General features: G+C 61.6%; 3 protein-coding genes across 7 annotated transcripts; 1 reads left to right on the top strand and 2 right to left on the bottom strand.

Annotated features, from left to right (window-relative positions):
* Window positions 1–91: 91 nt before the first annotated feature.
* On the bottom strand, window positions 92–9,563 carry MDC1 (mediator of DNA damage checkpoint 1). 5 transcript variants are annotated; one of them, XM_083814589.1, is made up of 14 exons: window positions 9,442–9,463; window positions 8,010–8,058; window positions 7,817–7,879; window positions 7,660–7,694; window positions 7,529–7,574; window positions 4,504–7,439; window positions 3,923–3,982; window positions 3,508–3,845; window positions 3,111–3,404; window positions 2,719–2,793; window positions 1,872–2,057; window positions 1,330–1,455; window positions 1,087–1,197; window positions 92–430 (listed from the first exon to the last, which is right to left on the bottom strand). In XM_083814589.1, the coding sequence occupies exons 4-14, from the start codon at window positions 7,679–7,681 to the stop codon at window positions 116–118; spliced, it is 4,509 nt and encodes a 1,502-aa protein (XP_083670715.1). In that variant the 5' UTR covers window positions 7,682–7,694; window positions 7,817–7,879; window positions 8,010–8,058; window positions 9,442–9,463; the 3' UTR covers window positions 92–115. The 5 variants fall into 5 exon arrangements, with proteins under 5 accessions (XP_083670715.1, XP_083670712.1, XP_083670714.1 ...); XM_083814586.1 differs by lacking the exon at window positions 7,660–7,694 and having other exon boundaries at window positions 9,442–9,563; XM_083814588.1 differs by lacking the exons at window positions 7,660–7,694; window positions 7,817–7,879 and having other exon boundaries at window positions 9,442–9,563.
* Window positions 9,564–9,735: 172 nt separating this feature from the next.
* LOC310888167 (tubulin beta-5 chain) lies at window positions 9,736–15,953 on the top strand (the record flags this gene model as incomplete). The annotated part of the gene is made up of 4 exons (XM_083814614.1): window positions 9,736–9,993; window positions 13,030–13,138; window positions 13,398–13,508; window positions 14,127–15,953. The coding sequence occupies 4 exons, from the start codon at window positions 9,736–9,738 to the stop codon at window positions 15,182–15,184; spliced, it is 1,536 nt and encodes a 511-aa protein (XP_083670740.1). The 3' UTR covers window positions 15,185–15,953.
* A 345-nt stretch (window positions 15,954–16,298) lies between these two features.
* On the bottom strand, window positions 16,299–23,161 carry FLOT1 (flotillin 1). The gene is made up of 13 exons (XM_083814616.1): window positions 22,983–23,161; window positions 22,808–22,883; window positions 22,156–22,246; window positions 21,523–21,666; window positions 21,105–21,224; window positions 20,651–20,746; window positions 20,054–20,206; window positions 19,503–19,684; window positions 18,778–18,823; window positions 18,536–18,673; window positions 16,841–17,005; window positions 16,689–16,744; window positions 16,299–16,653 (listed from the first exon to the last, which is right to left on the bottom strand). Exons 1-12 carry the CDS (start codon window positions 23,023–23,025, stop codon window positions 16,712–16,714), a joined length of 1,287 nt encoding a protein of 428 aa, XP_083670742.1. The 5' UTR covers window positions 23,026–23,161; the 3' UTR covers window positions 16,299–16,653; window positions 16,689–16,711.
* Window positions 23,162–24,201: the final 1,040 nt, after the last annotated feature.

The raw sequence follows: 24,201 nt of genomic DNA, 5'->3' as shown, positions 1-24,201 counted from the left end.
GATAAATTGATTGACACTGGGGACCCCCCCGGGAGATGCCACCCCCAAATTCCCAACCCCCCCCCAACCACCAAATCATACTTTTTTCACCTTTTTTTTTTTTGTGCAAAAACCCTCATTTATTCCGGGGCTGCGGGTGCCGCCGTGTGCTGGGGGGGTCCCGCCGCGTCCTGCCCTGCGTCGAGGGGGGGGCGCGGAGACGCCGAGGGGACGCCGGAGGAGGTTGAGGGGACTTTGGTGGGGGATCTTGGGGGACCCCTGAGGGTCCTGGGGGGATCTCCGGGGGGGCCAGGAGGAAGTCCTGGAGCTGGAGGCGCTGCCGCAGGAGCCCCGTCAGGAGGAGCTCGGCCGAGGCCAGGGGCAGGCGAGCGCTCAGCGCCGGTGCCCAGCACCCCGAATCCTCCCCGCAGGAGATCACCAGCCTCCGGGGCTGTGGGGGTGTCACCGGGGAGGAGAGTTGGAGGGGGTCCCTGCATCACCAGGACCCCTCCCCAAAATCCCCTGGGGTTGTTTGAGATGGGGAGGGATTCGGTGTCCCCACCTGGGAGCCCATTAGTGGTAATAGGGTCCCATGTGCTCAGCGCCACCCCCACTTTGAGACACTTCCCCCCCCCCATTCCCCCTTCTCCCAGGACCCCTGGGAGCCCCCAACCCCAATGGGATCCCCCCAGCCCCCCTCCGGATCCCTCAACCCCAATGGGACCCCCCTAGCTCCCCCAGGACCCCTCAATCCCAGTGGGATCCCTCAGACCCCCCCGGGATCCCTCAATCCCAATGGGAATCCCCCAGGACCCCTTCCCCATAACAAGATTCCAAATTCCCCCCATGTCCCCTGGTGGTTCTGAGACCCTCAATGTCCCCCCACTGCCCCCTCCCTGGCGGCCCTTGGTCCCCAATGTCCTCCCACTGTCCCCCTGGTCCCCTCCCCGGTGGCTCTGGGTCCCCATTGCACCCCCACTGTCCCCTTGGTCCCCTCCCAGTGGCCCTGGGTCCCCAATGTCCCCTTGGTCTCCTCCCCAGCGGGTCTGGGCCCCAATGTCCCCCGGTCCCCTCCCTGGTGGCTATGGGACCCCAGTGTGCCCTCACCCCATAGGTGCAGGGCATGGTGGACAGGAAGGTGCCACCACTGCAGGTGACAATGTCCCGCATCTGTTCGGGCTCGGGGCGGACGCTGGGGGTGACGTGGACCTCGTAGCCCTTGGGGACACCAGGGGACACATCCGTCAGTCCCACCCTGAGCCCCCTGGGGATGCTGCCAGGGCCACCCACGGGGTGTGAGGGCCTCGTGGAGACGGTTGGGGACACTTGGGGATGCTTGGGGACAGTCACCTGGAGCAAGGGGTGGCGGCGGGCATGGCTGAGGGCCTGGGACAAGCTGAAGCCGAAGTGACGTTCCTGCTGGCTGTCACGCACCAGGAAGGACCCCGGGGCCAGCACGCGGCCACTGCGGGCGCTCTGGGGACAGGGGACAACACAGTGACACTATTGTCCCCCAGGGACACCCCCATATCCCCAATAACCCTCCCTGTTCCCAAGAACAACCCCCTTTTATCCCTAAGGACCTCCGTGTCCCCAAGGAACAACCCTCCAATGATCCCAAGGAATGCCATGTCCCCAAGGACCCCCCTGTCCCCAAGGACCACATTCCTGTCCCCAAGGCCTTTGTCCCATGACCCCAAGGACCCCCTGCCCCCAAATACCCCCTCTTTGTCCCCCAAGACCCCCGTGTCCCCAAGGAACCTCTCCTTGTCCCCAAGGACCCCACGCTCTGTCCCCAAGAACCCTCACGTCCCCCAGCTGCCCCTTCCTGTCCCCAAACCCTCTCCCTGTCCCCAGGGACTCCGCAAGCCCCTCTCCCCGTCCCCTGGGACCTCGTGGAGCCACTTGGGGGTGACGATGGGGATGCCACGTGCCACCGCGCAGAGGAACTTGACGGTGCGTCGGACGCGGTCAGTCACCAGGTGGGTGCAGTCGAAGACGGAGGTGGCCATGGACCCCCCCAGTGAGCCCAGGGCCACCTCCATGTCCTGGGAGGCCACCACCCCTGTGAACAGCACCTGGGGACACGGCGGGGAGGCGGTGGGGACCTCCCTGGGGTGGCACCGCCCCTGTGAATAGCTTGGGGAGGATGTCAGGACACCATGGGGACGTCCTTGGGGTGGTCACTGTCCCCGTCAAAAGCACCCAGGGACACGTTGGGGACATCCTTGGGGTGGTCACTGCCCAAATGAAAAGCACCTGGGGACGTGTTGGGGACACAGGGATGTTCTGGGGACACTATGGGGACACCACAGACACCCCTAAAGGATCTGGGGGAACATGGGGATACTTGGAGGACATGAGGACACCCTGCGGGGGACAGATGGATACTGGGGGGGTTATGGGGACACTGGAGGTGGGACAAGGGGACATTCTGGGGGACACAGGGACATTCTGGGGGACATTTGGGGGACTTGGGGACATTTCAGGGGACATGGGGACATTCTGGGGGACACAGGGACATTCTGGGGGACATTTGGGGGACTTGGGGACATTTCAGGGGACATGGGGACATTCTGGGGGACACAGGGACATTCTGGGGGACATTTGGGGGACTTGGGGACATTTCAGGGGACATGGGGACATTCTGGGAGACACAGGGACATTCTGGGGGACATCTGGGGGACTTGGGGACATTTTGGGGGACACACGGACATTTTGGGGACCCCCAGTGTGTACCTTGGGGCTGGAGGAGCCGGTGCCTCCCCGAGGGCGGAGCTGGAGCCCGGTGACCTCCGGTGGCTCCTCCTCCTCCTGGGTGGAGGCGGAGCCATGGCACAAGGCCCCCCTCCCACCCCAACAAGCCCCACCCACCGCTGGACTTTCCCCCTCTCCCCACCAACCAGCAGCCAGTGGGAGGGGCTTGCCTCCTCCTCAGAAGCCCCTCCCACCCAGCAGAGACCCCGCCCCATGCAGCCCCTCCCACCCTGACCACGCCCCCACACGCATTGGCCCCTCCCACCCCAGCAATGACCACACCCCCCATTAGGCTCCACCCACGCAACCCCACCCTATTAGGCTCCACCCACACGACCACACCCTATTAGGCTCCACCCACCAACCACACCCACCCGAGTCTGCTTCTGTGAGGGGGCGTGGCCGCTCCTTTTGGGGCGTGGCCGGGGCGGGGGGCGTGGCTCCTCTTGGCCCCGCCCCTTCTTGGCTGGTGGCTCAGCAGGGGAGGGGCAGGCCTGGAGGCGAGGGCTGCGGCGCGGGGGGGTGGGCCGTGGCAGTGCCCCGCCCCTTGCCTGGCTGGCCACGCCCCCTCCAGAGGCTCCTCCCACAGCAGAGGCCCCGCCCCCTCCAGGGGCTCTGCCCCCATGGCCGCGGGCCAGGCGCTGGCTGCGGCGGGGCCCCTCCGTTACCTGCGGGATTTGGGGAGGGGATGTCAGGGCCTGGTGCCCCCGAGGCCGGGGGGACCCTGTCAGGTCCCCTGGGGTCCCGTGGGACCACCCGGACCCCACTCACGTCACCGCTGGGGGCTGCGCCGCTCCCTGCTCCCTCCTGGGCCAGTGTCACCACCACCGGCTCAGCTGGGGGGACACGGGTGGCTGGGATGCCCTCGGGGGGCTCTTCCTCCTTCTCCTCCTGCTCCTTCTCCTCTTCCTCCTCCTCCTTCTTCTCTTTCTCCTCCTCCTTCTTTTCTTTCTCCTCCTCTTCTTCCTTCTCCTTCTCCTCTTCCTCCTCCTCCTTCTCCTCTTCCTCCTCCTTCTCCTCCTCCTCCTCCTCCTCCTCCTCCTCCTCCAGCTTGGGGTGGCAGAAGAGCTGTGTGGCCTCCTCGGGATCCCAGCCCAGGGCTGCATCTGCTGGAAAGCCACGTTGGGGACCCGGGAGGTGACGCCGGGGCCCCAGGCGGAGGGGGGGACACAACAAGGTCACCTACCTTCGGTCACCGGTGGTGGCAGGAAGCTCTGGGTGGGCTCCAGGAAGAGGTCAGGGTCATCTGTGGAGGGAAGGGAAGAGCCTTGAGATGGGACCGAGGGGACCAGGAGGGGACCCAGGTGACCAGGGAGGGGGCCAAAAGGACCAAGGAAGGGACCCAGGTGCCCAAGGGACCGAAACGACCAAGGAGGGATCCAGGTGGCCAAGGAAGGGACTCAGGTGGCCAAGAAAGGGACCAAAGTGGCCAAGGAAGGGGACCAAGGAAGGAGACCTAGGTGACCAAGAAAGGGACCCAGGGGACCAAAGAAAGGACCCATGTGGTCAAGAAAGGGATGAAGGTGGCCAAAGGGACCAAGGTGGCCAAGAAAGGGGACAAGGGGACCAAAATGACCAAGGAAGGGGACCCAGGGGACCAAGGAGCGACCAAGGTGGCCAAGAAAAGGGTGAAGGTGGCCAAGGAAGGGACCCAGGCGGCCAAGGAAGGGGACAAGGGGACCAAAAGAACCAAGGAAGGAACCCAGGTGGCCAAGGAACCAAGGTGATCAAGGAAGGGACAGAGGTGACAAAGGCCACCCCACTCACCCTCAGTTTCACTTCCTGCCACCTCTGCATCCGTGTCCCCACGAGGGGTGGCCTGAGCACTCCTGGATCCCCAAGCAGCATCACCACCGAGGCTCAAATTTGGGGCCGTAATTGGAGATTTGGGGGCCAGACCAGCTGGCGCCACATCTGTATCGCTGCCCATCACTGAGGTCTGGGGGTTGTGTTGTTGCACCTTGTCATCTGGATTCGGGTCCTCTGCGTCTGTATTTGGGGCTAAATCATGCTGTTTTGGCACCTCTCCTTCCACACCTCCGTCACTGCATGATTTGGGGGGCAAACCCTGCCTGTTTTGGGCTGGTTTCTGGCATTTGGGGTCCATCAGCCCCACACTGGTATCGCTGCCCATTGCGGTGTCCACAACATCTGGATTTCGGGGTCGGGTTTTGCTCCGGAGGCTCCGAACGTAGGGAGTGGGGGCCACCTCCTCCACGTCGGTGTCGCTGCCACTCTGGGGGGTCACAGGAGGGGAAACATCTGGATCTAAGGGTGCCATCGCCACATCTGGATCACCAGGTGTCCCCTGTCCCCCTTGTACAGCTCCAACATCTGGCACCACACCATTGTCCTCGACCCTGGTATCACTGTCCACGTTTAGGTCCACGTGCTGACCAACATCTGGATTTGGGGCTGTCCCCTTCACATTTAGCCCCCCCTTGGTCCAGGCGTGCCACCGAGGATCAACATCTGGAGCAGCGGCATTCTTAGCACCCATCCCGGTAACCTCACGTGTGGTCCGACGCGTTTTTGGAGTTTCAATGTCCTCGAGGCCCTCCACATCCGTGTCGCTGTCACTGCCGGGTGGCATCGAGCCACGGTGGAGGCCGACAACATCTGGATTCGGGGTTTCCATCACCACAGTTGGGTCCTTCTGGGCATTTTGGGGCGTTTTGTGGTTTTTCAGGCCAGGAACATCTGGGTTCAGGTCTTCTCCCTCTACATCTGTGTCGCTGTCCACCTCCAGGTTCTGGCCTCTGTTTTGGGGACCTTCAAGACCAGGATTTGGGGTCTTTATTGCTACGTCTGAGTCATTGTGGATTTTTGGGGTCATTCTATGGGTTTCTCGACACCCAACATCTGGATTCAGCCCATCCTCCTCCACATCTGTATCGCTGTCCACTTTGACCATCTCGTGTCCGCTTTGCAGTTCTCCAGGATGTGGACTTGGGGTCTCCATCTCCACATCCGTGTTTCTCTGTGCATTCTGGGTTATTTGATGTGGTTTTGGATCCCTACCTTCTGGATCGGAAGGGTCCTCATCCACATCTGTATCGCTGTCCACTTTGACCATCTCGTGCCCACTTTGCGGTTCTCCAGGACGTGGACTCAGGGTCTGCATCTCTGCATCCAGGTTCCTCTGTGCATTCTGGGTTATTTGATGTGGTTTTGGATCCCTGCCTTCTGCACTGGAAGGCTCCTCATCCACATCTGTATCGCTGTCCACTTTGACCATCTCGTGCCCACTTTGCGGTTCTCTAGGATGTGGACTCGGGGTCCGCATCTCTGCATCCAGGTTCCTCTGTGCATTTTGGGTTATTTGATGCGGTTTTGGATCCCTGCCTTCTGCACTTGAAGGGTCCTCATCCACATCTGTATCGCTGTCCACTTTGACCATCTCGTGCCCACTTTGCGGTTCTCCAGGACGTGGACTCGGGGTCTGCATCTCTGCATCCAGGTTCCTCTGTGCAGTTTGGGTTATTTGATGTGGTTTTGGGTCCCCGCCTTCTGCACTCGAAGGCTCCTCATCCACATCTGTATTGCTGTCCACCAGTGGGGACCGGCATCTCATTTTGGGTCCCTCAGCATCTTGACCTCGGGTCTCCACACCCGGGTCTCTGTGGGTCATTGCGTGGGGTTTTGGGCTGACAACATCTGGAAGGATGTTGTCTTCAACGTCCGTATCACTGTCTACCACAAGCATCCAGTTCTCCTTTTGGCATCCGTCAGCATCTGGGTTTGGAGTCTCCAGCTCAATATTTGGGGGTTTTGGTGCGTTTTGGGCCGTTTGAGGGGTTGGGAGGCACACAACATCTGGATTTGCTCTGTCCTCTTCCACATCAGTATCGCTGTCTACTGTGAGCGGTGGATGTTCCTCATGGGGGCCTTTAACAGCTGAATGTGGGCTCTTCATCTTTATGTTTGAAGAGTTCGGCGTGTTTTTGGTCGTTTGAGGGGTTTTGGCCAGCCCAACAGCTGGATTTGCTCCACCTTCCTCCACATCTGTATCACTGTCCACCCCGAATGCCTGATGTCCACGTTGGGGATCCTCCACAGCTGAATTCGAGCTCTCCATCTCCACATCCGTGTCACTATCCACCACGAGCGTCTGGAATCCATTTTTCGAACTGCCAGCATCTGGATTTGGGGGCTTCATCTCCACACCTGGGGCTTTTGGCACCCTTTGGGCCTTTCGATGCATTTTTGGGCATCCAACAGACGGAAGAACGTCAGCCTCCTCCACGTCCGTGTCGCTGTCCACCGCGAGCATCCAACGCCCATTTTGGGCACCTTCAGCACCTGGATTTGGGCCTCGTTTCTCCACATCTGGGTCACCACTTGCCTCCAGGGCGGCCTGGTGACGGTTAGGGTGAAAAAGAGCAGATTTTGGGTGCATCTCGTCATCTGTATCGCTTTCAATGCCAAGAGCCACTGTGCTGCCTCCCAGGTGCTTCACATCTGGATCCACCTGCCCTTTTGGGTTTGGGGAGTGATTTTGGGGCCGAATGTCTGAAATAGCCGTTTTGCTCCCCACATCTGGAGCTGGGGTAGTTTTGGGACACAAACGGCGCTTTTTGGGTCCCCCGACGTCCGGATCCAGGTGGGATTGGGCCAAATCTGTGCGGAGGCCCAGGGCTGGGGTGGGACGGCGCTTTCGGAGCACGCGAATGTCTGGGCACACATCTGGCTCCTCTGGGTCGCTGCGGGGGCAAATATTGGGGTACGGGGTCTGCAGAAGGGACCAAGGGGTCCAGACCCCTCCACATGACCCTGGTGGGGTCCTACCTACCTCTCTGGCACAACTTGGGGTGAGGCGGTGTTGCCAGTGGTCGGGCCTGGAGGGGACACACATTGTTATTATAGGGTCTACAGAAACCCCGGGGAGGGGGGGAGGTCCTGGACCATGATGTCTGGCCTCACCCTCTTCCCCCGCAGCCTCCATACCTCGGTGGATCCTACAATAATGTAAAGCTGGTGTTTACATAGGCCCTACTGTAGTTGCCACGCTGCTGAGTTTCTGTAGGTCCTATAATAACACCGTGGTGACCCCTCCCCATCGTAATCCCCGCGCACTCACACCGCCACGTCTCGTCGTCCTCCGAGTCGCTGGCGATGGGGTGCCTCAGCTCCGGCCCCTGCACTGTGGGATCCAGGTGGTTTTTTTTTTGGGGGGGCGGGGGCTGCTGGACACCCCTCTGATAGGGACCCCAGCGTCCAGGAACCCCCTTGCACCCAATCCCCAGGATATGGGGAGGGGGACGGGGACCTACCTGTGCCCCCCGTGGTGCAGAGGCCTCCGTGGCGCCTTCGCTGCATCGCCTGAGGGGCAGCAACAACTGCCCCATGGAAACAACTGCCCCCCCGGCCCCTACATGCCCCCCAAGCTGCCCCCCGTCAGCCCCAGCTTTCCCTCTCGAGCACCCCTCCGTCACCGCTGTCCCCCTGGGGCCAAAGGACCCCCCCCCGACTTCATCCTTCATCCTCCTACTGCCCCCTTGTTTTTTATCTGCCCCTTCAAATTGCCCCCCCCCAACTCTGTATCCTGCCCCAGGAACCCCCAAACTGCCCCAAAGGGCCCTCAACTGGCCCTCAGGGCCTCTAACCTGCCCCATGCCCCCCTCCCAGCTGCCCCAAGGTCCTCCGAATTGCCCCTGGGCTCCCCGAACTGATCCTGAGACCCCTATCCTGCTCTGGGGACCCCCTAAACTGCCCCACAACCCTTCTCAACTACCCCAGGGACCCCCTAAACTCCCCACAATCCTCCCCAACTACGCCAGGGACCCCCCCATTTGCTCCAGGGTGCTCCTTAAACACCCCGGACCTACTCAACTGCCCCTGGGACCCCCCCAGCTGCCACCAGAACCCCCCCCAACTGCCCCACGGTGCTCCTTAAATCCCCCAGACCCTGTTAACTGCTCCAGGGACCCCCCAGCTGCCCCGAGGACCCCCCAAGAAGCCCAGGGTGCTCCTTAAACCCCCCCAGACCCTCTCAACTGTCCCCAGGACCCCTTTCAACTGCCCCGGGGACCCCTAAACTGCCCCTTGGACCCCATAAACTGTCCCGGGGAGCCCCCCAACTGCCCAGCAGAGCTCCTTAAACTCTTCGGACCTTCTCAACTCCCCCTAGGATCCCCTAAACTGCCCCAGAAACCCCTTAAAATTTTCTGCGCCCCTCCCTACTACCCCAGGGACCCCTCCAACTGGCTGAGGGTGCTTCTTAAACCCCCCGAGACCCCCTAAACTGCCCCAAGGACCCCTAAACTGCCCCAGGGAGCCCTTAATTGCCCCAGGGACCCCCTAAACTGCCCCAGGGAGCCCTTAATTGCCCCAAGGACCCCTAAACTGCCCCAGGGAGCCCTGAATTGCCCCGGGGACCCCCTAAACTGTCCAGGGAACACACCAAACTGCCCCAGTTACCCCTTAAATGCTTCGGGGAGCCCCTAAATTGCCTCAGAGACCCCTTAATTGCCCCAAGGACCCTCCAAATTGCCCCAGGGACCTTCCAAACTGCCCCGGGGACCCGTTAATTGCCCCAGGCCCCCCCAACTGCCCCGGGGACGCCTTAATTGCCCCAAGGAGCCCCTAAATGGGGCGTGAAGCCCCCCACGACCCTCCAGGACCCCCCCAAGAGCCCCAGGCCCCCCCCCAGCCCCCCCCGCCCCGGGGACCCCAACCGAGCCCGCCAAGGGGCCCCGCGCTCACCCCTCCCGCGCCACCGCCTCCAGGCCCCGCCCCCTCAACCCCATTGGCCACCACCACCCCGAGGCCCCGCCCACCGCCCGCTCCTATTGGCTCCGTCCAGCGCGGAGCATAGAGAGGGGGCGGTGGAGGTCCTCCGAGAGGGGCGGAGAGGCTCCGGGCGGTGCTGCCATAGAGAGGGGATTGCAGAGCGCCCACGCTGGGACATGGAGGGAGGGGGCGGGGCGAGCGGCAGGGCGGGGCGGGGCTTCTGGCGCGCCGTCCAATGGGAACGCGGCGGACGGGCGGCGCCGACCAATGGGAGCGCGGGGCCGGCCGCCGCCGCTTTGTCTATATGAGGCGCCGCGGGGCCGCGGGAGCCGCCATTGTCGCCGCCGCCGCGCTCGCAATAGCGCTCCAGCCTTAAAGGGGCCGCGCCGCCGAACCGCCCATCAGGACCGGGGGGGGGCCCACAGCTCCGGCACCGACACCGCGCCCAGCCCTTCGCGCACCGCCGCCATGAGGGAGATCGTGCACATCCAGGCGGGACAATGCGGCAACCAGATCGGGGCCAAGGTGAACAGCGGGCGGGCGGCGTCGGGTCCCGGGGGTGGACCCCCCCCTCTTTATTCCCTCCCGGCGGCGCGGCCCCTTTTAAGAAGCCCCTCCCCCTCCCCGCGCAGACAAAGGCGGACCCGAATCGCGGCGATTTCAGCCCAAAAACGTGCCCCCCCGCCGCCCGCCGAGGGCCTGGCGCGAAAGGCGCGGCCCCGCCGCGGCGGGTGCTCGGCGTCGAAGCGGAGCGGTCGGGCCCCAAAATGGAGGTTTCCGGCCTCAAAATGGGGGCGCGCCGCCCCTCCCCCCTTCGTCTCACGCGGCCCCAAGATGGCGGCTTCCCGCCGCGCCTCAGCGCCGCGGCCCCGAAACGGCGCCTTTTGTCCCCAAAATCGCCTTTTTTCGACCCTCCCCTCGGGGCTACCGCCTCGAAATGGCCCAAATTCTCTTATTAGAGAATAAAGTTCACCCCGAGTTACGTGATTTTAGTACTGAAATGAGAGATTTTTCACACAAAAAACGCTTTTTTTTTTTCTTTATATCTTAAAATTCCGCTTTTCACCCTCGGATTGTTTTCTTTTTATTATTTTTTAAACCTCAAAATGGCCGTGTCCCCACCCCCTCATAGCGTTTTCAGAATGGCGACTTAATTTTCTTCAAACCGCTTTTTTTTTATAGCCGAAAATAAGCTAAATAAGCATCAAAACGGGAGTTTTCCTCCCCCGAGATAACCCATAAAAATAGGTATTTTTATGCCCTAAAATGAAAAAATTCCTCCCCCAAAATGGGGCGTGCCGCCCACGATGCGTTCGGCCCCCGAATGGGGGGTGGGGGGGTTTCCACGCCAAAAAGGGGTTTTTTGAGCCCAAACTGGAGGTTTTCGGCACCCAGAGGGGCGTGTCGTGTCTGAGGAGGCACTTCTGCCTTCAAAATGAGCCTTTTACTCCCCAAAAGGGATATTTGTACCCAAAATTGAGATTTTTTTCCTTTAAGCCCTTAAATATTTTGTAGTGGCCCCAAAATAAAGGCGTTTCAACTCAAAAATTTAAGGATTTGGGCCTCAAAAATTGCGGTTTTCTGCCACCAGATGAATATTTTCAGCCTCAAACGAAGAGCTTTGTTCCCCAAAATGGAACTTTTAGCGCTAAAATGGGCTTTTCCTCCCCCAAAAAAGAGATTCTGACCCTAATAAGAGATTTTTAAACACCAATAGGATTTTCTTGTCTCCAAAATGTGTTGTTTTTTTTTTCACCACTAAGACAGCTTTCCGCCTCCAAAGGGAGTTTCTAGCCCCAAGATGGAGGATTTCAGCCTCAGAGTAAGATCTTTGTTCCCTGAAAAATGATTTTTCAGCCTCCAAAATGGGTTTTATTTGCTCCAAAATTGTTTTTCTGGTGCCAACAAAAAGGAATTTTTTTAGCCCCAATTGTATTTTTCAGCCCGAGATGCTTTTTTAATTTTCTTTCAAAGCTAAAATACAGGGTTTTGGCCCCCAAAATGGAGGTTTCCAGCCCCAAAATGGAGGTTCTCGGCGCAAGAGTAGCATCTTTGTGCTCTCAAACGCATTTTTTCTGCTGCAGTGTATGGGATTTAGCTTAAAACCGCAGGTTTTTAACCCCAAATGAGGGGCTTTTTGCTGAAAAATGGTGCTCTTTTAGCACTAGAATGAATGGTTTCTGCCCCAGAATATGTTCTTTACATGCGGCAATAGGGTTTTTTATATGTACAATAGGATTTTTTTACACCTAAACATCTTTTCAGCCTGAAAATGATTGTGCTGTGTTTTTTTTTCAAGCCCCCAAATGGGGAATTTCCTTCCCAAATGGCAATTTTGATCTCAAAATGGATGCTTTCACCCCCAGAACAGAATCTTTGTGCATCCAGATGGTTTTCAAACCCCAAAATGGAGGTTTTCGGCCGCAGAATAGGGTCTTTGTTCTTGAGAACGACTAAAAGCAAGTTTTTCAACCCCCAAAAAAGCTTTGTTTCTGCTCCACAATTGTTTCCAGCCCCGTAATATCAATATTTAACCCCAGAACAGGATTTTCCTCCCTGTAATTAGTTTTTTACATCCCTGAAATAGAGGCTTTTTCTCCCTAAAAAGTGCTTTTCACTCCCAGGACAGCTTTACATGCCTTGAATTCACTCTTTTTCCTCCAAAATGGACGTTCCAGCCTATAATTATTTTTTTTTTACCCGCGGAATGCACGTTCTCAGCCCCAAAACATGCGTTTTGCCCAGAAACTGTAATTTTACAACTGGAGAAATTACAGTCCGTAAAGAGCTATAAATGTAGCCTTAGAGTTTCCAAAATGATGGGTTTTGGCCCCAGATAAAATTTAGAAGCAATTCTTCCACCGTCAGCCCCAAATTGCAGTGTTTTGGCCTGTTTTCACCCCCAGGGCGTGGCCGAGCCCCCCCCCCCCATGACCTTGGGGGGGGGGGTCCCCAGGGTGCCAGCCCCTCCCCCACCCTTTGTTCCAAGCACCCCACCCAGACGAAGCACATTTTAGGAGGAAAAACGGATGATTTTGTAAATTCTATTTGTCTTAACGAAGAGAGTGGAGCTTTTGGGGAGAGGCAAGGCATTTTTGGGGTATCTCCAAAATTAACATTTTTTGGAAGTGCCTCTGCAATTCAAATGCTGTTTCCGGTTCCCGCCCTGGCCGTTTTTTTTTTTCTTTTTTTTTCTGGGGAGGGGAGGGGCCAAGCCCAAATTTGGCTCCTCCCCTGCGGGCTGTGGATGCCATGCCCCCTTCGGGTTGGCCGCACCCCTTTGGGAGGAGCCCGGCCTCAGTGTTAGCCCTGCCCCCCCGAATGTTTCTGGCTTTGGCTCCACCCCCTGGGCTGGTTCTTGGGTTGGCTCCACCCCCAACGTGGGTTATCTTCAATAACTTGCTCCTCCTGGAGGCTCCGCCCCCTCCCAGAGGCCCCTTCCACCTCCAATCTTCCCCCCCACCCCCGATTCCCCGAGAGGGGGGGGTCCCAAGGGTCCTCCTGACTCTGCCCCCCCTCCGGAGGGGGCGGAGCCTTTCTGACCCCACCCCCTTTCTGCAGTTTTGGGAGGTGATCAGCGACGAACACGGCATCGACCCCACCGGCACCTACCACGGCGACAGCGACCTCCAGCTTGACCGCATCAGCGTCTACTACAATGAAGCCACCGGTACGGTGCCACCACTCCTGATGTCACCCTGGTGTCCTCGTCACCCCCCTGTGTCCTGGTCACCTTCCCCCCCCAGTCCCTGTCCCTCTCTGCCTGAGACCCGGCATCCTCAGCTCACCCATTGCACAACCCATTCCCTTCCCTGTCCACGTCTGGGGGTTTTGGGGTGGTTTCTGGGGGGGTTGGGGGGTTTACGGGGGGGCGATGTGGTGGCGTCACCATCACACACGCCCTCCCGGTGACACGGCGATGTCCCCAGGGGGTAAGTACGTGCCAAGAGCCATCTTGGTGGACCTGGAGCCAGGCACCATGGACTCCGTGCGCTCGGGACCCTTCGGGCAGATCTTCAGGCCGGACAACTTCGTTTTCGGTGAGTCCCCGACCCTGTTGGGTCCCTGGATGTCCTCTTAGGTGGCCCCCAGGTACCCATCGTGGTCCCAAAGGGGTACAGGTGAAGGTCTTTGGGGTGTTGGGGGTCCCCGATATAGGGTGACAGAGCTTCACAGTGAGTTTCAGGTCTTCAAGGGTGGGTTGAAGGTCTCCAATAAGAGGAACAGGTTCCCGGGGTGCTCCAGTGAGAGTGGTGGTGGTCCCCAAGGAGCTGAAGGGTCCCTGAGAAAGGTGTCGGAGGTCCCCAGGGAGCTTGGGGTCCTCAAGGAGCTCCAAGTGCAGATAATGAGGAGCAATGGGTGTCCCTGCGATGCTTGGTTATCCCCAGGGGTTGGCTGGAGGTCTTCAGAGAAGGTGGCAGATGTCCTCAAGGGTGGGATGGAGATCACCAGAGGATCACGGGAGGTCCCCAAGGAACTCAGGGTCCCTAGAGAAGGTGGTGGAGGTCCCGTGGGGTGGCCTCGAGGTCCCCAAAGCACTTCCTGCTGGTTTGAAGGCCCCCCGGTGGTGGGGTTGAGGGTCCCCAAGGGGTTCTAGGTTGGCTGTGCTCCCTGGGGAGCCTCTCCATGACGTCCCCCCCAACGTGTCCCCACCTCAGGCCAGAGCGGCGCAGGCAACAACTGGGCCAAGGGCCACTACACGGAAGGGGCCGAGCTGGTGGACTCGGTCCTGGACGTGGTGCGGAAGGAGGCGGAGAGCTGCGACTGCCTGCAGGGCTTCCAGCTGACCCACTCGCTGGGCGGCGGCACCGGCTCAGGCATGGGGACCCTCCTGATCTCCAAAATCCGCGAGGAGTACCCCGACCGCATCATGAACACCTTCAGCGTCGTCCCGTCCCCCAAGGTGTCGGACACGGTGGTGGAGCCCTACAACGCCACCCTGTCGGTCCACCAGCTGGTGGAGAACACGGACGAGACCTACTGCATCGACAATGAGGCCCTCTACGACATCTGCTTCCGCACCCTGAAGCTGACCACCCCCACCTACGGCGACCTCAACCACCTCGTCTCGGCCACCATGAGCGGCGTCACCACCTGCCTGCGCTTCCCCGGGCAGCTCAACGCCGACCTGCGCAAGCTGGCGGTCAACATGGTCCCCTTCCCCCGCCTCCACTTCTTCATGCCCGGCTTCGCCCCGCTGACATCCCGCGGCTCGCAGCAGTACCGCGCCCTCACCGTCCCCGAGCTCACCCAGCAGGTCTTCGACGCCAAGAACATGATGGCCGCCTGCGACCCGCGCCACGGCCGCTACCTCACGGTGGCCGCCGTCTTCCGGGGCCGCATGTCCATGAAGGAGGTGGACGAGCAGATGCTGAACGTGCAGAACAAGAACAGCTCCTACTTCGTCGAGTGGATCCCCAACAACGTCAAGACGGCCGTCTGCGACATCCCGCCCCGCGGCCTTAAGATGGCCGTCACCTTCATCGGCAACAGCACGGCCATCCAGGAGCTCTTCAAGCGCATCTCGGAGCAGTTCACGGCCATGTTCCGGCGCAAGGCCTTCCTGCACTGGTACACGGGCGAGGGCATGGACGAGATGGAGTTCACCGAGGCCGAGAGCAACATGAACGACCTCGTCTCGGAGTACCAGCAGTACCAGGACGCCACCGCCGAGGAGGAGGAGGACTTCGGCGAAGAGGCTGAAGAGGAGACCTAAGGGGCGGCCTCTGGTCATCGTCCTCGGAGAGCCCTCGTCCTTCACTGCCACCGTCATCGTCAGCGTCGTCCTCGGAGAGCCCTCGTCCTTCAGCGTCGTCCTCGGAGAGCCCTCGGCCTTCACCGTCAGCGTCCTCGTCCTTCAGCGTCGTCCTCGGAGAGCCCTCGGCCTTCACCATCGTCCTCGGAGAGCCCTCGGCCTTCGTCGTCATCCTCGGAGACCTTCAGCCCTCGGCCTTTGTCATCGTCCTCGGCCATCAGGTGGTCCCCAAGAGCCCTCGTCCTCCAAGACCCCCCCAGGTCCTTCAGCGCGGTCACAGCCTTCATCCTTCACCGGCGTCATCGTCACCGGAGAGTCCTCGACTTCGGGGCCTCCCCGTCCTCCGCCATCTCATCACCAGAGCACTCCTCCTGCCCCCCCTGCGTTGTCACCGTCACCTGAAGGCCCACGTCACCGCAAAGCCTCCGTGTCCCCCTCATTGTCCCCACGTCCCCCCTGCCAGGGGGGTGACGGCACCACTAAATTATTGCAGCCCCCGGGCACCAATTTGCCCCGTTCTTTCCCCAAAACCACTGCCCCGGCTGCAGGGGGTTCCAGGATGGCCCTGTCCCCCGTGTCCCTGGCTGAGGGCTCTCCTGTCCCCTACGTGTCCCCTTCCCCCAAATCCATCCCATTTTGGTTTCGTTTCTCCCTTTTTGAGCTTTTTTTTTTTTTTTTTCATATTGAAAAGCCGCCCCCGGGCGAGGAATAAACCCGGGATGTAAAGCCACTGCCATGTCCCTTGTTGTGTCACTTGGGGGGGGGCGGGGTGGGGTCTCAATGTCCCCACTAGGGTCTCCCAGGTTCACTTTGGGGTCCCTGTGTCCCTTCTGAAAGTCCCCTGAAGGTCATTTCTGTCCTGGGGTGTGGGGAGGGGGGGTCTCCTGTGTCACATCTGTCCCTACAAGGGTCCCCGTGCCCCTTATAGGGCCACTTGTGTCCCCTGTCCCCACCACAGCTGCTTGAGGGTCTCCATTCCCCCCTCCTGTCCCCTTTGGGGCCACTCGTGTCCCTTCTGGGGTCTTCAAATCCTCCACCCCAAACCCCAAAAGACCCCGGCGCACCCCAAAATGGCTGCAGGGCGCAGACGCGATAGCTTTAATGACACGGGGACAGGCATGGGGACACACAGGGGGGACATGTCCCCCACCCCAGGGACCCCGCTGGAAGGGGTGGGAGGGACGCAACGTGGCACTGGGGGGTTGGTGGCACTTCGGGGCCACGGTAGCGCCATGGGGCGGTGGCTCCATGGGGACGTGGTGGCACTTGGGTGACACAAGGGCTCCGTGGGGGTGGTGGCACTTGGGTGACACAAGGGCTCCGTGGGGGTGGTGGCACCACGGGGGCACGGTGGGGACGTGGTGGCACCATGGGGCGGTGGCACCGCGGGGACACAGGGGCTCCAGAGGGTGGTGGCACCTTGGGGACACCTTGGGGACAGGGCGCCACCGGGGCTTGGTGGCACCTTGGGGACGCGGTGGCACCGGCTCAGGCCACGCAGTCTGACTTCTTCTGGGCGGCCTGCAGAGGACAGAGCGGGGACGGGTGAGGAGGGGACCCCGGGTGTCCCCCCCCACCGGGGACCCCCGGTGTCACCCGCAGGGGACCCCCACGGACCTGGGTGACGCTGACGCCCGTCAGGGCCTCGACGGCGGCGGGCAGGCGGGTGACGACGTCCAGGATCTCCCCGGGGAGCCGCGCCACCCCGATGTCCCCGGAGCTCCCGGCCACCAGCGTCACCCGGCGCGTCCCCAGCAGCGGCTGCGCCACCGCCTCCGCCACCTGGCCCGAAATCGCCGCGTTTCAGCCCAAAACCTTGCAGGCGGCACCGTGCCCCCTCCCCACAAATCCCTCTGTCCCAAATCTCACCCGTTTCAGCCCCAAACCCGTGTGGGTCGCCCCCAAAAATCCCCCCACCGGCTCTGTGGTTTCTGTCACCTTACCCAAATTCCTCTTATTTCATCCCAAATTCACTACGGCAATCCCAAGTCCCTCCCTGGCCACCCACCAACTGGCCACTGCCCTAAATCCCTTGGGTTTCACCCCAAAACCCACCACAGACATCCACGAATGCCCCTGCCCGCTTGCCTGTCCCCAAATCACCGTATCTCACCCCAAATTTGCCCCTTTGTACCCCAAATTCCTCCCTGGTTGCCCCCACACCTGAAGGGGGGGCACAAAGCACCCCCATGAGGACCCCAAATTCCTGCTGGGCCCCCTCAAATCACCCCCACCCAATAGGAGAGGCCCCAAATCCATTCGGGGGACCCAAAATACCCTGTGGAGCCCCCAAATACCCCCATGGGGCCTCCAAATCCCGCCCCCCCCCAGGGACCCCCCAAACCCCCCCCACCCCCATAGAACAGACTCCAAATCCTCAAAATCCCCTGGGGGGAACCCCCGGAACCCCCATACAACCCCCCAAATACCCCATGTATACCCCTGAGATTCCCCCTTAACGCCCCCAAACACCCTCTTGAGACCCCAAACACCTCATGGGGACTCCAATTCCACCCCAGGATCCCCAAACCGACCCCTCCCTGGAGAAGAGACCCCAAATCCTCAAAATCCATTGGAGGGAACCCCAAACCCCCCATACAACCCCCAATACCCCAAGTGTACCCCTGAGACACCCCCTTAAGACCCCCACACACTCCCTTGAGACCCCAAACATCTCAAGGGGTCCCCAGATCCCACCCAGGATCCCACAAACCACCCCCACCCCATAGGAGAGACCCCAAATCCTCCAAAATCCATTGGGGGAGACCCCAAAATCCCTTATACAATGCTTCAAAAACCCAGGGTTCACCCCGAGACACCCCCTTAAGACCCCAAAACATCTTCTTGAGAACCCAAACACCTCATGGCGATCCCAATTCCCCTCCAGGACCCCCCAAACCGACCCCTCCCCATAGAAGAGACCCCAAATCCTCAAAATCCGCTGGGGGGAAACCCTGAAACCCCCCATACAACCCCCAAATATCCCATGCGTACCCCTGAGACTCCCCCTTGAGACCCCGAAACACCTCAAGGGGTCCCTAAATCCCCCCCCCCGGGACCCCAGAAACCACCCCCACCCCATAGGAGAAACCCCAAATCCTCAAAATCCATTGGGGGAGACCCCCGACCCCCCACGCAACCCCCCCCAAACCCCAAAGTTCACCCCCAAACACCCCCTTGAGACCCCCCGAACGCCTCACGGGGACCCCAAATCCCCCCTGAGGACCCCCCCCCCCCAAACCACCCCCCCCCACCCCGTAGCGGAGACCCCAAACCCTTGGGGACGCACGCCGGGGGGGGAACTCCTCGCACCTGGGGCAGCCGCTGCAGCACCATGTCGACCACGGCGGCCTCGCGGAACTGCGCGAAGGCCTCGGCCTTCGCCTCCGTCTGCGCCGCCTCCGCCCGCGCCCGGGCGGCCACCGCCGCTGCCCGCGCCGCCCCCGTCACCTGCGTGGGACGTCCGCGTCCCCTGGGGGCTCTGGGGACACCCCCGGGGGCTGGGGACCCCCCCCCCAAAAACCCGGCCCCGTCCTTCGGGGTCCTCGACTCACCCGCATGGCCTCCGCCTCGGCCTCCGCCTGCATCATCACCTGCAACCTGCAGAGGGGCGGGGCTAGGAGGGGGAGGGGCCTCGCGATGGGGGGCGGGGCTTATCGAGGGGGCGTGGCTTATAAAGGGGGTGTGGCCTCGTGGAGGGGGTGGAGCTTGGCGGGGCGGAGGAGTTCAAGGGGGTGCCCGGATTGGTCGCGGGCATAGGGGTGGTGGAAAGGGGCGGGGTTTGGGGAGATGGGCGGGGCTTGGATGAAGGGGGCGGGGTTGAGGAAGAGGGCGGGGCTCTCCTTTAAAAGGGCACCGCCTCCCTTAAAAGGGGCACGGTGGTGGGGACCACCACGCTTTTTAAAGGCACGGGGACCCTCTTGAACAGGGCGGGGCTTCACCCAGGGCGGGGCAGCTCGCAGAGGGGTGTGGCCTGCGGAAGGGGCGGGGCTTCGTTTTAAAGGGGGCAATGCCTCCCTTAAAAGGGTCGCGGCCCCACTAGAAGAGGACCCACCAAAAAAGGCAAAACTCGACGTTTTTGAGTTTTTCGAGGCATGCCGAGTGACTAAACTGCTTTTAAAGAGGGCATGGCTTTGCCACGCTGTTGGGGCCAGCAGATAGGCTTGGTATTTAAAGGGGAAAAGCTTTAAAAAAGGCATGGTTCTCACCCTGGTTGTGGGGCCCCCCATATGGGGGTATGGCCTGAAGGGGAAGGGGAAGGGGAAGGGGAAGGGCTCACCGCTCGGCCTCGGCCAGCCGCTCCAGGCGATACCGCTCGGCCTCGGCGGGCTTGCGCACGGTGGCCTCCAGCTCGCGCTCGCGGCGGCCAATCTCGTGCTCCTGCAGCTGCGCCTGCTGTGCCCGCTCCACCACCAGCACCTGCGCCCGCTGCTCCTCGATCTGCTGCTTCGTCCTCGCCACCTGCGCCCGCAGCACACATCAGCCCTGCGCCAGAACCCGGCGGGGGGGGGGGGGGGGGGCTGGGCATCCTAGGGACTGCAGGGATCCCTGGGAACCCTGGACAGGGGGGGACCCTGGGGGCTGCAGGTGCCCAAGGGGGATCCAGGTGTCCCTGGGGGGTTCCCAGGTGTCCTGGGGGGTCCCAAACATCCCAGCTGAGGGAGCCAGGTGTGTGTGGGGGAGTCCCAGGTGTTCTGGGGGGGCAAGAAACTGGGGGGACCAAGGTGCCCAGGGGGATCCCAGGTGCCCAGGAGGGACCCAGGTGTCCTGGGGGTGTCCCAAGTGTCCTGGGGGGGGTCCCAAACATCCCAGACAGGGGACCCAGCGTACCTGCAGCTGGTAGGCCAGGTCAGCCTGGGCCTTGCGGGCGTTGACGGCGGCGTCGCACAGCGCCTGCTGCACCTGGAAGTCCCGCTGGGCCTGCGCCATCGCCGTCTCGCTCAGCAGCTGCGCCGACACCTGCTCCTGGCGCGCCCGCGCCTCCTGCAGGGACACACGGGGACATGTGGGGACACCGAGTGGATGATGGGGGGCGTGCTGCACGATGGAGGGGGAGCGTGGGGATGTTGTGTGGGGAGATGGGGATGCTGGGGGATAAGGGGGGGACGTGGGGATACTGTGGGATTGGAGGGGGGATGGGGACACTGGAGGGTGGGGGGGACACCGGGGGACAAATGGACATGGAGACAGCAGAGGACTCCAAAGGATAGGGGGGAATGCCAGCAAAATGGGGTGGGGACATCACAAGGGCACCTCAGAGAGAATCTGGTGACCTTAGGGGCACGGGGGGGACAGCAGGGGATGACACCAGCACGCTGTGAGGGGACACGGTGACCTCAGTGATGAAACAGGGGGACGTGGGCACATGCAGGGACGTGATGGGGCAGTGGGGGACCTGGGGGGGGGGGACAAAGACGACAGACTCACGCGGATGCCGGCGTCCCGCTTGGCCTCGGCCTCCCCTACGCGGGCATCACGCTGCACCTGCGCAGTGCGGCCCTTCCCCAGCGAGTGCAGGTAATCCTGGGGACAGGGGACACGGGGACACTGTCACAACCCCGATCCACGCTGGGACAGCGTCCTCATCTCCATTCTGCTGTCCCCATCCTTCGCCCGATGTCCCCACCCGCGTGTCACTGTCCCCATGCCCACAAGGTACAACAAGGTCCGTCTGTCCAAATGTCTCTCTTCCCATGTCCCCATGCTCCCATGTCACCGTGTCCCTGCAGTATCCTCCATGTCACCGACCACGCTGATGCTTGCCCCCACGTCGCCCTGCATCCCCGTGTCCCCGACGCCACCCAGTTACCGCAGGATGTCCTCCAGGCACAGCTAACTACAGTGCTGCCCGTGTCCCCTCCCGTCCCCCCCCCGGTGCCACCTGGTCGTCGTGGATGTCCTTCAGGGTGTAGCTGACCACGCTGATCCCCATGTTGACCAGGTCGGATGAGGCCACGTTGAAAACCTGCTCCGAAAACTTCTGCCGGTCCTTGTAGATCTCCTGTAGGATACCAGGGGTGGGGCTTAGGGGGGGTGGGGCCGGGGGGGGGGGTGTGGTCTTGCAATGGGTGTGGCACCAGAAGGTGAGGGAGGGGCTTCAACAAAAGGGGTGGAGCCTATGTGGATGGGGCCTTTATCTGGGTAGGGCTTCTTTGGGGTGGGGCTTATGGCAAGGGGTGGAGCTTGGACAAGAGGCGGGGCTTATGGTGAGGTGTGGCTTCTAAAAGGGCGTGGCTCTGGCAAGAGGGGTGTGGCTTGCCCACGGGGGCGTGGCTTCCCCCCCACTACCCCCTCCTCACCTCCACGGTCATGTGGGCCATGATGGCGCGCTGGTGGCCCTCCAGGGTCTCCAGGGCGATCTGGGCGATCTCGCTCTCCGACTTGCCCAGGAACATCTGGCAGGCGGCCGCCAGCATCTCCTTGTTCTGCCCCTGGATCTTCACCTGCCCCCCGGGGAAGCGGCAGCGTCCCGCAGGTGTCCCCAGTGATTTGTTCCCCCCGATAACGAAGCGTTTTGAAGAGGCTGCTGTCTTTATAGGCCCTCGGGTGGGCCGTGACAGCGCTCTTTTAAGAGAACAGCCCCTGCGGGTGGTCTTTCGCAGGTGGGGTCCACCACAAAACATCCTTTTTAAGACCACCGTTGCCCCTTCAAGAAACTCCACGGGTGGGCTAACGACAGTGGTGCCCTTTTAAGAGGATATGCTCCTTAGGGTAGGGCCCACCTCAACAGGGCCGCTTTAAGGAGATGTTCCCCCCCCCCCCCCCCGCACAATCATTGCAGCATGACACTGCCCTTTTAAGAGACCCCCTCAGCAGCTCCAGGTGGGGCCCACTGCGGGACCGCCTTAAAAGGGGCTGCACCGGTGCCCCCTGGGGAGGGGTGGTGGCAGCTGCGGGGACACGGGTGGGGGGCGCGGGGGGCACGGGGGTACCTGGGCGATGCCGGTGACGGAGATGGGGACGCCGTGGCGGGTGTACACCTTCTCGCTGCGCACGTTGAGGGTCAGGGTGTTCAGGGAGATCCTGGGGAGGGGGAAGGGAGGGGACAGGTAACCCCCGTGTCACCCCCTTGTCGCCCCATGCCACTCCCTTGTCCCCCCCATGCCACCCCCGTGCCCCTCATGTCATCCCATGCCACCCCCTTATCCTATGTCACCTCCTTATCCCCCCCATGCCATCCCTTGTCACCCGTTGTCACACCGTGCCACTCCCTTGTCCCCTCACATCACCCCTGATCTCCTCCATGCCACCCATCATCCCCCCTTGCCACCCCCTCGTCCCCCCATGCCACCCCCTCGTCCCCCCATGCCCCCCCCATGCCACCCCCTCATCCCATGCCCCCTCCTTGTCCCCCCCACGCCACCCCCTTATCCCCTGATGCCACCCCCTTGTCCCCCCACGCCCCCCATATCCCCTCAGGCCACCCCCTTGTCCCTTGCCCTCCATACCCCCCTTGCCCCCCCATGCCCCCCAATCCCTCCCGTCACCCCCATGTCCCCCCATGCCACCCCCCTGTCCCCTCACGCCACCCCCAGACCCCCCCCCCCCCGTGTCCCCCTCGTGTCCCCCCCCATGTCCCCTCACCGCTGGATCTGCTGCAGACACGGCACCACCAGCACCCGGCCCCCGGCCACCATCACGGGGGGGCTGCGGCAGAAACCTGCGGGACGAGGGGCACGGGGTAGGCCGGGATCCCGGGGGGGGGGGGGGAGGGGGTCACCCCGGTGCGTCTCTGTGGGGCGGGGGGGGCCCGACTCACCCGACACCACCATGGCCTCGTTGGGGCCGCACGTGAAGAACATCCCGGCGGCGACACGGGGACAGGGACCGGGATCGGGACCGGGACCGGGACCGGGACCGGGACCGCGATCGGGATCGGGACCGGGACCCGCCCCCCCGCCGCCCTCCCGCAGCGGCTCGGCCCCACCCGCCACGGCCCCGGCAGCCCCCGCGGCGCCGCTCGCCCGCAGCCGCCCCCTGGTGGCCCCGAGGGGGCGCGGAGGCGGCGGGGGCCCCGCGGCTGGCCTCTGGTGCCCCAAGTCCCCTCAGGTGTTTGTTGGTCCCCAGAGCTCCCTCAGGTGGCCCCTGGTGCCCCAGAGTCCCCTCAGGCGTTCATTAGTCCCCAAAGTCACCTCAGATGTTCCTTGGTCCCCAAAGTCCCCTCAGGTGGCCCCTGGTCCCCAAAATCCTCTCAGGCAGCCGCTCATCCTTAAAGTCACCTCAGGAGATCTGTCGTTGGTCCCTGAAGTCCCCTCAGTTGGCATGTGGTCCCAAAGTCCCCTCAGGTGATCCCTGGTCCACAAATTCCCCTCAGGTGGCTGTTCTTCCCTAAACCTCCGTCAGGTGGCCTGTAGTCCCTAAAGTCTCCTCAGGTGATCCTTGGTCCCTAAAACTCCCTCAGGAGATGGTTGGTCCATAAAGTCCCCTCAGGTGTTCACTGGATTCCAAATCTCCCTCAGGTGGCCCCTGGTTCCCCAAATCTCCTCAGATAAGCATTAAGAGCCAGTAATTACCGGCCTCAGCCCCACTTTTTTGCCTCCTAACATTATGGAGAAAATCATTCTGGGAGTTAGTGAAAAAGCCCGGAAAACAGCACAGTCGCTGGTCATGGCCAATGTGAGGGGAAAATCCAGTTTGACAAACTTAATTTCCTTATTTTTCACCCACGTAGTTGACCAAGGGGAGCCAGCTGAGGTGATCTTTTGGGGTTTCAGTAAGGATTTCAACGTGGTTTCTGACCCTATCCACCTGGACCAAATGTCCAGCATAGAACCAGACAAATGCTACAAGGAATTCACAATGTGATGGGTGAACAATTGGCTGAGGGGTCAGGCTCCGAGGGTTCTGGTAAACGGGGCAACATCAGCCTGGCAGCCAGTCACGAGCGGGGCTCTGCAGGGCTCCATTTTGGGGCCAGGTCTCTTCAGTGGTCCCATAAATGACCTGGATGCGGGACGGGAAGGAAACCTGAGTGAGTT

The sequence above is a fragment of the Anser anser genome (genome assembly GCF_964211835.1).
Source record: "Anser anser genome assembly, chromosome: 31".
Taxonomy (NCBI): Eukaryota; Metazoa; Chordata; class Aves; order Anseriformes; family Anatidae; genus Anser; species Anser anser.
This window is presented reverse-complemented; position numbering and strand designations above follow the sequence as displayed.